Source organism: Cloeon dipterum, chromosome 1 (assembly GCF_949628265.1).
Source record: "Cloeon dipterum chromosome 1, ieCloDipt1.1, whole genome shotgun sequence".
NCBI lineage: Eukaryota > Metazoa > Arthropoda > Insecta > Ephemeroptera > Baetidae > Cloeon > Cloeon dipterum.
In genome coordinates this window covers 33,046,664-33,059,711 of record NC_088786.1, presented here as the reverse complement: position 1 = coordinate 33,059,711, position 13,048 = coordinate 33,046,664, and the positions used below count along the sequence as shown (strand labels likewise).

Here is a 13,048-nt window from a genome sequence, read left to right as displayed (position 1 = left end):
GTCATTTCGCTCCGTGCTATAGAGTGTCTCAAGTTTTCAGTGCTCCACTTTCCTGCAGCCCATCCGATCACCAGCTCGAGATAATTCGCGGGCCAGGACTGCCAGGAGTCGGCACCGCTAGGTGGCAGGCACAAGACACAAAAACCGGTTGTTTTGAGAATGTGAAACCGATTTTTCTAACATTTTATTAAAGTGGAATCATTTTAGCTTAAATATTTCATTGGTCCCTCATTGAACAATAAACTTAAGTACTAAGCGCCAGAGATAAATTAAATCTGTATCAATTAAGGTTTATCAATTTGAATTAACCGATTATTTTCCATTTTTTAGTGACTTGAAGTGGCGGTACCAGTCATTGGCAGTCGGCTAATCGTACCGGTAACCGGTAGTTGTCCGTACTGGTGTCAGCAGCCAGCGCCTGCTTTTGACCTTGAGCAAGGTGACCCCGGGTCAGAAGCAGAAACAGAGACGGGCAGAGACTCGCAGACAGGCAGACGAGCAGTGAAAGCGTACGAGGGCCGGTGTGCAGCAGCAGCAGCATCATGTCGGCGCCGCAGTCGGACATCGAGAAAAGGAAGCAGATCAGCGTCAGGGGAATCGCGCAGGTGGAAAACGTGACCAACGTGAAGAAGACCTTTAACCGGCACCTGCACTACACCCTGGTCAAGGACCGAAATGTGTCCACCCCGAGGGACTACTATTTCGCCCTGGCGCACACTGTCAAGGACCACCTCACCTCCAGGTGGATCCGCACCCAGCAGTACTACTACGAGCGCGACCCAAAGGTCAGTCACCCGAAAGAAAGCAGGTCAGGGCGCCCTCCGCAGGGCCGGTAAGACTGGGCAGTTCAGGGGTGGAACCAACGCCTTTTTTATTTGTGTTTTTAACAGGAAAATATTTTTTATTTGAGAAATAAGATAAAACTTTGTGTAAAAAATATTTTTTATTATTAAAATAGAGCGCCTGATGGTTGTCGCGTGATACGCAAATTTTGTTCAAAACCTTTGACCTTATTTTATTGATTATGTAAATCCGCGAGATCGGCCAGCGCGTGAATGTTACGAACAGAACAAAAAATGAACAATCTCGCGGCTTTTGTCAAGCGTTTATCAGTTTTCTTCTGCATTAATTAGCCTCAATAATTTATAAATATACAACTCGGTATTATCGTTTAATTTAATCTGGAGCCCTCGAGACGAATCGTAAAATTTCGGAGCCATTACATTTAATTCTCAATTTAAAATAGTAAATGCATCGACAGAATTAGCTCAAGAACAGAAGCAGCTATAACGAGCGATTCCTGTCGTTCTCTTGAAAATGGATAAATTCTCTTTATTGAGCTTAATTGTTAACTATGTTTAGATAAGTATTGCGTCAGGGCTTTCAGGTGTGCATCTACCGCAGGGTCTAATTGTAAGTGCATTTTAATATTGAGTGCAAACCTGTTTTGTACTCTCGTTTTCACCGCAGCTGCGAGCGGCGAAATCAACTTAATTTATGGCAGAAATAATTGAATTGAATGTGTCTGGTAAAATCAACGATCATATCAATCCAGAAAGTTGGAGTGGATTTAGAAAGTTTCATGCTGCAAATTTAAATATTAGGCTTTTCTCTATAGAGCCAAAAATTAAAGTCGTGCGTTTGAATTACGGGTGCAAGATTAATAATTTGAATTTTTTATTTAAATAATTTATTCCTCTTCAATCATATAATTTACAAGAAAGAGTGAAAAGGCACTTGAAAAAGCGATCAGGTCGCTAAAACGTGTCGACAATCAAGAGATAGCCAAGTCAGACGAGGCCAATAATACATATTTAATTTCATTAAAATGTGTAAAATATTGTTGTTCTCACATATTAATATTGTAAGTGGATTTATCAAGTTATATCCCGTTTCGAAAACACGATAAAGTGCGTCGGACTGATAACATTTACTTGCATAACACCCGGCGGAGCTGTTACAATTTCCGATAATTTATCAGTTAATTAGAATAACTGACCGTCGTCATAATAATTTAATTGCGATGGTGGTGAATAAGCCGATTGGCGTGAATTACGATAATACGAGCATTTTCCTCCACTTTCCTCCACAGTGAATGAGTTGACCTTCATCTACGACCTTCATTGATCTCTCGCGGCGCTACGTTTCGCCCCCCCCCCCCCGCCGGCGTCACGTACGGCTAGGGGTTAAATAATATCAATCTTGAGCAATGTCCAAGATTGACGGGAGAGACAGCTATAATTTCTCGAATAATAAAACGAATAACTGAAACGAAAGGCGTTGGTGCTATTTTATTTGAATATAAAAAACTTGCTTTCTCAGCACCTCAGGCGCCAAGCCATATCTAAATTTACTCCGGCGTTTGATCCGCCGCATATGGAGCTGTGGGATGAAAAAAAAATCTAGCTTAAAATGTTGGCACTAATGCCAAAGTGGTGATCATGCTGACATGGATTTTATTGATTTTCTCAGAGGGTCTACTACCTCTCCCTGGAGTATTACATGGGCCGCTCCCTGCAGAACACCATGATCAACCTGGGCATCCAGGGCGCTTGTGACGAAGCTATGTACCAGGTAAAACACTTCATATTTTAAAATGTCTAGAAAACTAAACAACAAAAAATATTGTCAGTAACAAAAAATAAAAAAATATACAAACAGTGGTTAATAATAAATTTAAAATTAAAAAAGCAGAATTTCCCTCTATGAAATTAGCTTTCATTACGAAGGATGGTATTTTTAGCTCATGAATTTTTGTGAGGGAAAGTTAATCACAGGGAGGGCGAGTGAAGAGTTTTTGTCACTATTTAAGCAATGCCGATCGTTTTCTACGATCGCTGATTCACAATTCTCTGCAGCTATATAATATTGTGAATTAGTTACTGCTGAGCCCCGCGGGGCTGAAATAGCTGCTGTACAGTACGAGAACGTTTTCTTTAATTTTTTCATCTCAGAATTTCACTTTCAGCTGACCTTCCTGAATTTATTTCCGCGCAGAGTACAGCCATTCGTTCAATTTTAATTTGGAAATGGTATTTCTGTACAAATTGTACTATAAAAAAATAAATTAAAACACACGGTCTTAATCGAGCGACAAAAATTCCAGTTGGGTTTGGATATCGAGGAGCTTGAGGAGTTGGAGGAGGACGCCGGTCTGGGCAACGGCGGCCTCGGCCGCTTGGCCGCCTGCTTTCTCGACTCGATGGCCACGCTAGGCCTGGCGGCGTACGGCTACGGAATCCGCTACGAGTACGGCATCTTCGCGCAGAAGATCGTCAACGGCGAGCAGCAGGAGGAGCCCGACGACTGGCTGCGTTTCGGCAATCCGTGGGAGAAGGCCCGGCCCGAGTACATGCTGCCCGTCAACTTCTACGGCCGCGTCGAGGATACGCCGACCGGCAAGAAGTGGGTCGACACCCAGGTCGTCTTTGCCCTGCCTTACGACAACCCCATCCCGGGCTACGGCAATAACGTGGTCAACACGCTGCGCCTCTGGTCCGCCAAGTCGCCTGTCGAGTTCAACCTAAAATTCTGTTAGTTCCCAACTTCGCTCATATTTATTTGACTGTCCAAATTTTTTTTTCACTTTATTTGTAGAAGATATTTTTATAATTTTATCAATCTTTGCAATTTTCCTTTTCAGTCAACGACGGTGACTACATTCAGGCTGTGATCGATAGAAATATTGCTGAAAATATTTCCCGCGTCCTTTATCCCAACGACAACTTCTTTGAAGGCAAAGAACTGCGTCTCAAGCAAGAATACTTCATGGTTGCTGCAACCCTGCAGGTACAAATTATTGAAATCGAGAAAAGTGTCCGACAATTTTTTGCGAGAAATGAAGCTCATGCGGGATCAAGTTTAATTTTGAACGATCTTTAGGCTTAGATAAGATGCATAATTATGGTCTCATCTGGTTACTGCTTCTCAATTACTTCAAAAGCTCATCAAAATAACATTTTTGCCCTTGACTTGACCTTAGCTATTTTTATGTTAAGTAATGCTAAATATTAAATTGTCTTCTCAAATATATATTCACAACCGCAGGACATCATCCGTCGTTACAAGTCGTCGCGGTTTGGCTCCCGCGAGGTGGTGCGCACCGGTTTCGACTCATTCCCGGACAAGGTGGCAATTCAGCTGAACGACACTCACCCATCGATGGCGGTGCCCGAGCTGATGCGTATCCTGGTGGACGTTGAAGGGCTCGACTGGGATAAGGCATGGGAGCTGACAAAGCGCACTTGCGCCTATACAAACCACACCGTGCTTCCCGAGGCGCTGGAACGCTGGCCCTGCAGCATGCTGGAGAACATCCTGCCCAGGCACATGCAGATCATCTACCACATCAATTATCTGTTCATGCAGGACGTGTCAAAGCGCTACCCTGGAGACATGGACAAGATGCGCCGCATGTCGCTGATCGAGGAAAGTGGCGAGAAGCGCGTCAACATGGCTCATCTCTGCATCGTCGGCTCGCACGCCGTCAACGGCGTCGCCGCCATCCACTCGCAGATCCTTAAGGACAGCGTGTAAGTTAAATATGGATACTGAGTCTATGGGAAAACTCATCAAAACTTATAAAAAAAAACAATTCAAGATTACTTTGAAGTGTGGTACATTCTGTTTTTAATACAATTTATTCCAATGAATTGGCATATTTTTTTTAAATTGAATAATAATCTTCAATATGTTCAATATTAAGCAAATATGTTGTTTGAACTTATTGACCAGCATGTCATTAGGTTGTGTAATATTTATTCCGCTTTTATCAGCATTTAAAACTTGGATTTCGTGAACAGTTTCAGGGATTTCTATGAAATGGATCCTGAGAAGTTCCAGAACAAGACCAACGGAATCACTCCAAGGCGTTGGCTGTTGCTCTGCAACCCTGCCCTCTCCGATATTATTTGCGAGGTAACGCATTTATTGGTTCTAAGTATTAACCCTGTTTATAAAAACAATCTTATGGTTTTAAGGAAATTATTCATGGAAAGTCTTTTGTCAAACCCTTTTGTATTTAAATTTCCTGTAAATTAGCACATCGAAAATTAATAACATGATCTATGCATGCTGCAGTTTTAATTAAAGTGAAGATTGAAGTACAAGAAAAAACATTAATATCCACAGAAAATTGGTGAATCTTGGGTGGTGCACTTGGAGGAGCTGCAGCAACTGAAGCAGTTCGCCGAGGACGCTGGCTTCCAGCGGGCCGTTCAGAAGGCCAAACAGGAGAACAAAATGCGGCTGGCCGAGCTATTGACCAAGGAGTACAACGTCGAGATCAATCCGTCCTCCATCTTCGACATCCAGGTCAAGCGTATTCACGAGTACAAGAGACAGCTGCTCAACTGCCTGCACATCATCACCATGTACAACAGGATCAAGAAGAACCCCAACGCACACTTCGTGCCCCGCACTGTCATGGTCGGCGGCAAGGTGCGAATTAATCAAATTATTTTCACTGCAAAATTAAGAGAAGTTCTATCTAGTTTGGCTAAAATACAGATTTGAACATGTGCCAAAAATGTGTCTGTCTTTCCTAATTGCTTTGTCAACAGACCCCTTGCTGTCAATATTGGTTGAGCTAAAGAATTTTATTTTGTAAAGGATTAGATTGTACAGTCTGTTTATGCTGTTAAAATTATTATTTTTTAAGAGCTGCGGGGATCAAATATATTATTAACTGATCAATAATTATTGCCTTTAGGCCGCTCCGGGCTACTACATGGCCAAGAACATCATCAAGCTGATCTGCGCCGTGGGCAACGTGGTGAACAACGACCCGATCGTCGGCGACAAGCTGAAGGTGATTTACCTGGAGAACTACAGGGTGACCCTGGCCGAGAAGATCATGCCTGCGGCCGACCTGAGTGAGCAGATCTCGACTGCCGGCACTGAGGCCTCCGGCACTGGTAACATGAAGTTCATGTTGAACGGTGCACTGACCGTCGGCACCCTGGACGGCGCCAACATCGAGATGGCCGAGGAAATGGGCATGGACAACATCTTCATCTTCGGCATGAACGTGGAGGAGGTGGAGGCGCTGCACCGCAAAGGCTACAACGCGCTCGACTACTACAACAGCCTGCCCGAGCTCAAGCAGTGCATCGACCAGATCCAGAACGGCTTCTTCAGCGCTGGCAACCCTGATACCTTCAAGGACGTGGTCAACGCGCTTTTGTACCATGACAGGTACTTGAATCATTCATGTGAATGCATGATCTTACAATTAGTTTGTCTTGCAACTTGGTTTTCTCTATATTTATTTATTTTTTGAACTAGCGGAAAGATTTAACTGCCTTTTTTTGCGAATTTCACGGCTCTAAAATCAATTTTAGTATCTCTTATTGGAAAAAATTTATTTTCTTTAGGCACTAAATTAAACAAACATTAATATGGCTCTAAAATTCATTTTTGGGATTAAAAATATCTTTAGATTTTTTTGTTCTTACAATTAGATTCGAATTTTAAAGAAACAAAATAACTCCTCAAATATCTGTTCTTCATGACGTGTTGTTTTTAAGACCTAAATATTATTTTCAGGCTCTCAATTAAATTTATGTGTTAAAAATTTATGTTAGAGGCTACCGGCATTTATTTTCCCACTCTCCATATGTTTTTTCTTGACTCGAAATTGAATATGAAACTAATCTGATATTGATTTTGTTCAGCCTCTCTCTGGGCTCTGGGCTATTGACTGTCATATTTGTCATTTTAGATTCCTTCTTCTTGCCGACTACGAGTCGTACATCGTGGCCCAGGACAAGGTGAGCCAGACGTACAACGATCAGCAACTGTGGACCAAGATGGCCATCCACAACATCGCCAGTTCGGGCAAGTTCTCCAGCGACCGGACGATTGCCGAGTACGCCCGCGAGATCTGGGGCTGCGAGCCAAGCTGGGAGAAGCTGCCGGCGCCGCATGAGCCGCGCGAGGAAGAAACCAAGTAGATCAAGCACGAAAAAAAATTCTGCTGTTGTTGCGCGCTGTCTAAGAAAGAAAGAAAGAAAGGAGGAAATCTCTAAAAGATGCATGTTAACTAATTGCCACGCAGTCTTAACTCATTTTTTGAGCCGCCATATAATACTTCTTGTCTTGTTAATGTTGTTGTTTTGCATTTCACAGTTTATCAAAATACGCGAGAGAGCAAGAGAGAACGAGTTGAATAGTAAATGTTAGGCCACTAAACCTGTATTTAACGTAGCGACGCAAGGGAGACCGATGAAAGTCCTTTTATTTGTTTTTATTAATGTGCCATACCTTGTTGGAATGGAAATCAAAATGAATAAAATTTGATCAAAAACATGCAGATAGCTGTTTTATTTCTAAACTTTCATATTAAGCATAAAAAGAAACAATAAACTGTTAAGAACATAAAAATAATACTGCAAACAAATTTTATCAACAGGAAATTGTTGTATAAAAAAGTCAGTCATTTTTTGCGAAATTAAATTTGGTCCATCACAATGTTAAGAAGCACTTTTGATTCACTCCAAGTCTGGCAGGCCTTCTTCTTCCTCTTGTACAACCACACTGCCCGCCTTGGCAACCAGAGACCATTTTTCAGCCTGCTCCAAGCATTCCAGGGCGATTTTCTTCAACTTTTCCTTTTTTTCGCTTCCATCACCTGCAATTTTTTTAAAAATTAGTTCAGCCCTCGATGGAGGCACACAAAATGAACTTACTTGACTGCGAGTGGGCGAGTAGCAATTCAAAGACGTCAGAGCTGACGATTTCGGCAGCATTCTCCTTGCTGGACGCCAACAGTGAGAAGACAATGCAAAGGCCTCTGTGCTGCACGTCAGGGTCGGGATTGGCCAGCAGGAACTTCATCGAGTCCTGCCAGCTGGAGACCTTGAACACCTTGTCGGCGCACTTGGTCGAGGAAGACAGGAGAATGGCGAGCGCTCCTGCAGACGCCTTCACGGTTTCCTCGTCCTCATCAGCGCAGAGCAGCACAAGGAACTTGGTCCGGTCGTTCTCGCCCTCAAATAAATTCACCACCTCAGGGGACAGCAGCAGGTTCACAACGCACTGGATGGAAGCTCTTGACAGCATCAGGTGTTCGTGGTACATGTAAATCTCGATTTTCTGCAAACCCTGCTCCTTCACAATCCTGAAATAGAGCAAGGTTAGATTATTATACATTTTGCTAGAGTTAAAAGTAAATAAATGAAGAGCATTTTCTTGAGAAAATTGATGTCAAAATTTTTGGAACTGGCTGACGTTAGCTGGATTTCTTAACGCCAAATTTTCAGCGACAAACTATGGGAAAAAATTAAGTTTTTTTTTAGATGGGTGACCCAAAACATTGCTTGGATTCTCACATAGCAACGTGCACGCAAAGCATGTGCTCATCAGTGCGAGTCAATGGCTGGTATAATGTGGTTCCAAAGAGGTCAAAAAAATTTCAATTTACATTGTGAGAATTGACAATTATGTTCATACTGTGTGTTATTATTATTTAAATAAGTTCCTAACCTTTTTCTGATCGACTCACTGACGCCAGCCAAATTGCACAACGCCAGCATGGCTTCAAAATTCTCCAGGGCGGTGTAATCCTGATGCAGCAGGAAGAGGAGCGGCCGAATCGCCTCCTGACACTGAACAGAAATTCCAAAAATTATCTCACTATCAAATATACATTGATGAAACCGTACCCTCTGCCCAGTAAAGGCCACCTCAGGGTTGATAGTGATGCCAATCCTGGCGAGCGCCTGCGCAGCCTGCCTCTTGCCCTTGTCAGTGCCCTCGATGGCCAGCCCAAGAAGGGCCTTGACGCCACCCTGCTGTGATACGCGGCCACGCTGCTCCTGCTGGCTGCAGATGGCGTTGAAAACTCTGCCGATCAGCTCGCGGCAGTTGTGGCTCTCAGTCCTCGCCAGGGCCACTAGAGCCGTGGTCACGCCCTCCTTGGCCAGCACCTCAATCCGCTTGTTCACGAAGTCAGGGTCGTCCAGCTCGTGTTCCTCGGGGATGTGGTGCTTGGCGAACTTGGCCAGCTCCATCATTTCGGGCACGATCTCCTGCTTGTCGTAGGCGTTCACCAGGTTCACCAGCACCGTCACGATCGCGTAAATGCTTGCTTGACTGCCGGTCTGCAATGCATTAAAATTGGGATTGTTAGTTTTAATTTTTCTGAATTTAATTGATAATATTTTAAAACGCAAGAGCATATATTTCTAAACTCGACAAATACAAGAATAGTTTTTAGCTAGAGATAGATTTGAGACAGCCGTTTAAAAGTTAAAGAGTCCAGATTAAAAACCTTTTGGAAAATTGTTGTATTTATTGGAATTTTAATTTTGAGCTATGTCTCAAAGAATAAAGTCTCTAAGCTATAATTCACTTGAATTAATCAGATAAAAATAAATTGTAAGACATTATGCTCTGTAAAGTCGTTAGACAAGTCAAATTGGAAAAATAAAATTGGGAAATTTTGGCCACTGACAAGGAAACCCCGCATACAGACCGAATTTTAAAGTATTTTTTTGCGTCAGATATGTAGATTTTCAGGAAATAAGAGGTAAAAATAGTAAAAAGATCCATAATCTAATGTTATTTCTGAGTTGCGAAGCCGATCACTATTATAGTATTTTGTCTAACGGGGATTCCCAAATAACTATGCTAAATATATGACTTGTGCAATTTGCTTTCAATTATGATGAAATTTGGTGTGCAGACTGGACTCTTCTTGACGAGACAAATTAATTGATATCTATTTTAAATTTAATTTCGAATAAAACTCGATTTTAGCGAATTTTAAGGCAATTTTTAAGTTTCATCAGTCCATACCTTGAAAGCAATGGTAGAAAGAAAAATTTGACTTATGTTCCACAAAAATGTTTACGATTGATGCAAAACAAAATAGATGTTTTGGACCTCGAGAATTTCAGTACATCAGGAAACAGGATTTCAATCACTATCATTTGTAGAAAAATTTTTCTTACAATTTCTAGACACTATTTTAGGAGAAAATCTATTTTGCTTACCCGTGCCAGCTCCAACAAAGCCTGCAAGGCCCTCCTGTCCTCGATCAGCTTTTCCTTGACATCCGCGTCCAGAGTCAAGTAGGAGAGACCTTCAGCGGCCCAGCGGCGGATATCCGTGTCCTTGGCGGGGTTGATGAGGAAGCGTCGGCACGCCTCAGCTAGCTTTGCGGTCGAGCCGTCCGCGAACGGCCTGATGGAGGCGTCCGTTCCGCCGCTGCTGCCGAGCTTGCACAATCCAACGAGCGCCCTGATGCGGATGGCGTCGTTCTTCGAGTTGTACAGCCGCTTCAGGATGTGCACGCCCTGGGTGATGATGGTCTTGACCTTGTCCTTCTTGGAGGCGGCTGCGATCAGGCACTCGCACGCCACCTTTTGCTGCAGTTCGTCCTCCGTGTTGGCCATCACCAGGATCATCTCCATCACGCCCTCCTTGGCGATCATAGCGTTGCCCGCGTCCAGGGCGCCCAAGAGCAGCGTTGTGATGGTTACTGTCACTCTCACCTGACATACAAATTGAAATTTAATTTGTGAACAACTCAAACAATCAGGTTTTTCCCAGATATTTAATCATGTCCAACATTTTTTCAACTTTAAAGATAACCATTGCAAAAAACCTTTACTAAAACCCACCTTTGATTCGATATCTGGAGCCATGAGTTTGTCCCGTACAAACTCATCAACTTTCTCCAGATAGTTCTTCCTAGCCTGGTCGTAGTACATGTTCTCATAAATCCTAGCGAGGCACACGGACGCCAGGGTTTTGCTGTTGTCCGTGATGGGCATGGCTGACTCGTATTTGTATTCTTGCAGCTCGCTCGACACCTCCAACATTTTGTAGAGGCCACCGATTTGGACGAATTGCTCTGCCCACTCCAGCGTGGTGTAGTGGCAGTTTCGGGTCAGCAGCTCGATGACCGCGTCCCTCGCCTGGCCGGTTATTGTGCGGCTTGTGAGAGAGAAGGTCAGGAAGGTCAAAAGGGAGTCGATTTCTGCCTTGTTGGCTGAAAAATTAAATTTTTACCACGGTGAATAACACTAGAAATTAATGATAACTAACATAAAATGGAGTAAAAATAGAAAAATTAGTGTAAAAGATAATTTAATTCTGGAAAACATTAAAATTTGAAAAATACTATCTGGAAATGAGTTTTAGAATAATTAATGGGATGGTTTACCTTCACATTTGGCCTTCTCTGGTTTGCTCTCCGGTTTGTTCGTCATTCCACTGAGGCTATTGAGGATGGCCTGAAGACAGTACTGTCCCGCGTTTACTCTAGCTTCACTCTCGCTGTTGAAAGTGTCCAAAAACCAGGGCAGGCCTAACTCTTTGAGGATTGCCAAAGTCTGCGAAATTTTCCTTCTTTACTAATTCAAACAATTACGCAAAATCATCACTTACCATGTCTTCAGACTGCTGGCAGAGCTCACTGATAGTTCTGATGGCCGCTAGGCAGATCTCCTCGTTTTTCTCCAGCTTGAGAACGGTCTTCAGCTTTGATAGCAGTCCTTTGTTGAACATGAGGTCGGCGCCGGCTTTCTCTCTGGCCAGCACCAGCAAGTTCTTCATGGCCGTCTCGCGCTTCTCAGCTTCCTTGCTCGGGTCAAAGGCCAGCTCCATCATCTGCTCCACCTTGACGCTGGTCTTGGCGTTCTCTCGAATCTTCTCCTGCGCCTTCTCGTGAAGACGGGCCAGCAGGGGCTGCAGCTCCTTGTTGCCAGGGTCGGAGGTCATGGCATTACGTGCGTCTCTGTAGGCCTGAGGATCGGGTGTAAGAGTTAAAATTCAAATGATTACAATCCTCTTAGCTTACCTCCTCGACCCTGCCGAGGGTTTCGTAGGCGATGGCTCTACGGAAGAGTGCCTTTGGATCGGTCGGACAGATGTCGATGGCCTTGCTGCAGTCATTCGCTGCCTTTTCGAACTTCTCCAGCTTCAGGAAAGCGGCCGCCCTGTTCTTAAACAACACGGCCTTCGCAAGGTCCTCCTCAGGGTGCAGTTCTATCGCCTTGGTGTAGCAGTTGATCGCTTGCAGCCAGGCGTTTCCCTTGAACGCCTCGTTGCCCTCCAAGCGCAGCTTCTGCACATCCTCCTCGATGGTAGAGCTCGGCGCGTCCTTCATTGTGCTCTGCGGACAAAACTGAATTGCATACAGGTTGCTTAGACTTGCTTGCAGACTTCGTACAATTGGAAAACTGACGACAGGGGCGTGCGTAGGGTTTTCTTATAAGCTCGGTCCTCGTGCTCGTGGAGCTAGAACATTCGCGCCGCCTCTCGAATCTCCTCAACTTCTCGTCCGGCTATTTTTGGACACGAATTCAACGACGCTGAGCATGCTGCTTCTTCTCGAAACGGTGCACGTACAAAAATAAACTCATTTTCGTTGTTTTCCTCTATGATCATATGGGCTGCTTTTAAACGGGCACGCCCCCTTCAGAACCGAAAATTCGCGGGAGAGATGCATGCAAAAGTAATCATGTGTGTATGTGAACCAAAGGTCCAACATTCGTGACTGATTTCAAGAATTTCAAAGTAAAAAAAAATGCTTGCACTTCAATAAATCTCTCAACGAAATTAAAAGAATTTTGAAAATATTTTTGAAATGTTAACGGATGGATCATAAAAAAGGAATTAAAAAATGTAAAAATGAAATATTCGTGAGCGAGAATTATTTGAATTATTAGAAATTTATTGGACTGCGATGGGTCTACACGTCAGCCATCTCACAATCAGCGTCGGCGGCGTCGGCGAACGCGACGGGTTCTTCTGGACCTGGATGAACTCCTCCTCCTTCTTCTGCGACGCCTCATCCTCCGCATCAGCTCGACGAGGGGCTCTGCGGCCTGGACGAGTCGGCCCATCATTTCCTCCAGCATGACTTCTGCAGAGACCTCTCCATTAATTTCCCTCGGCATCGCGAATTCTCAGACAGCGAACTTCTCTGGCAGGAGATTTGAAGATGAATGACCCTTTGTTGCGATTTTGAATCCTTTTCTATAACAACAATTAATCGATGATTACAAGACAGTGTTAAATTGAAGATGAGGTTTATAGT

General features: G+C 43.7%; 2 protein-coding genes across 2 annotated transcripts; one reads left to right on the top strand and one right to left on the bottom strand.

The window, feature by feature from the left end:
* The first annotated feature begins 369 nt into the window (after positions 1-369).
* On the top strand, positions 370-7,312 carry GlyP (glycogen phosphorylase). Its single transcript, XM_065479592.1, has 9 exons — positions 370-785; positions 2,473-2,574; positions 3,107-3,533; positions 3,644-3,789; positions 4,048-4,532; positions 4,803-4,917; positions 5,131-5,439; positions 5,711-6,195; positions 6,722-7,312. Exons 1-9 carry the CDS (start codon positions 543-545, stop codon positions 6,951-6,953), a joined length of 2,544 nt encoding a protein of 847 aa, XP_065335664.1. The 5' UTR covers positions 370-542; the 3' UTR covers positions 6,954-7,312.
* On the bottom strand, positions 7,305-12,404 carry unc-45 (unc-45 myosin chaperone). Its single transcript, XM_065479473.1, has 10 exons — positions 12,179-12,404; positions 11,807-12,121; positions 11,395-11,751; positions 11,171-11,339; positions 10,626-10,996; positions 9,996-10,496; positions 8,664-9,101; positions 8,485-8,606; positions 7,689-8,119; positions 7,305-7,630 (listed from the first exon to the last, which is right to left on the bottom strand). The coding sequence occupies exons 2-10, from the start codon at positions 12,113-12,115 to the stop codon at positions 7,491-7,493; spliced, it is 2,838 nt and encodes a 945-aa protein (XP_065335545.1). The 5' UTR covers positions 12,116-12,121; positions 12,179-12,404; the 3' UTR covers positions 7,305-7,490.
* Positions 12,405-13,048: the final 644 nt, after the last annotated feature.

What these genes read in the sequence shown, in the direction of transcription:
- GlyP (XM_065479592.1), top strand. Translation starts at nt 543, where the DNA reads ATGTCGGCGCCGCAGTCGGACATCGAGAAAAGGAAGCAGATCAGCGTC. An exon ending in ACTACGAGCGCGACCCAAAG is followed by an intron (nt 786 to 2,472) that starts GTCAGTCACCCG and finishes TGATTTTCTCAG; the next exon opens with AGGGTCTACTACCTCTCCCT. An exon ending in GCGCTTTTGTACCATGACAG is followed by an intron (nt 6,196 to 6,721) that starts GTACTTGAATCA and finishes TTGTCATTTTAG; the next exon opens with ATTCCTTCTTCTTGCCGACT.
- unc-45 (XM_065479473.1), bottom strand. Translation starts at nt 12,115, where the DNA reads ATGAAGGACGCGCCGAGCTCTACCATCGAGGAGGATGTGCAGAAGCTG. An exon ending in AGAGAAGGCCAAATGTGAAG is followed by an intron (nt 10,997 to 11,170) that starts GTAAACCATCCC and finishes TTAATTTTTCAG; the next exon opens with CCAACAAGGCAGAAATCGAC. An exon ending in ACTCGCCCACTCGCAGTCAA is followed by an intron (nt 7,631 to 7,688) that starts GTAAGTTCATTT and finishes AAAAAATTGCAG; the next exon opens with GTGATGGAAGCGAAAAAAAG.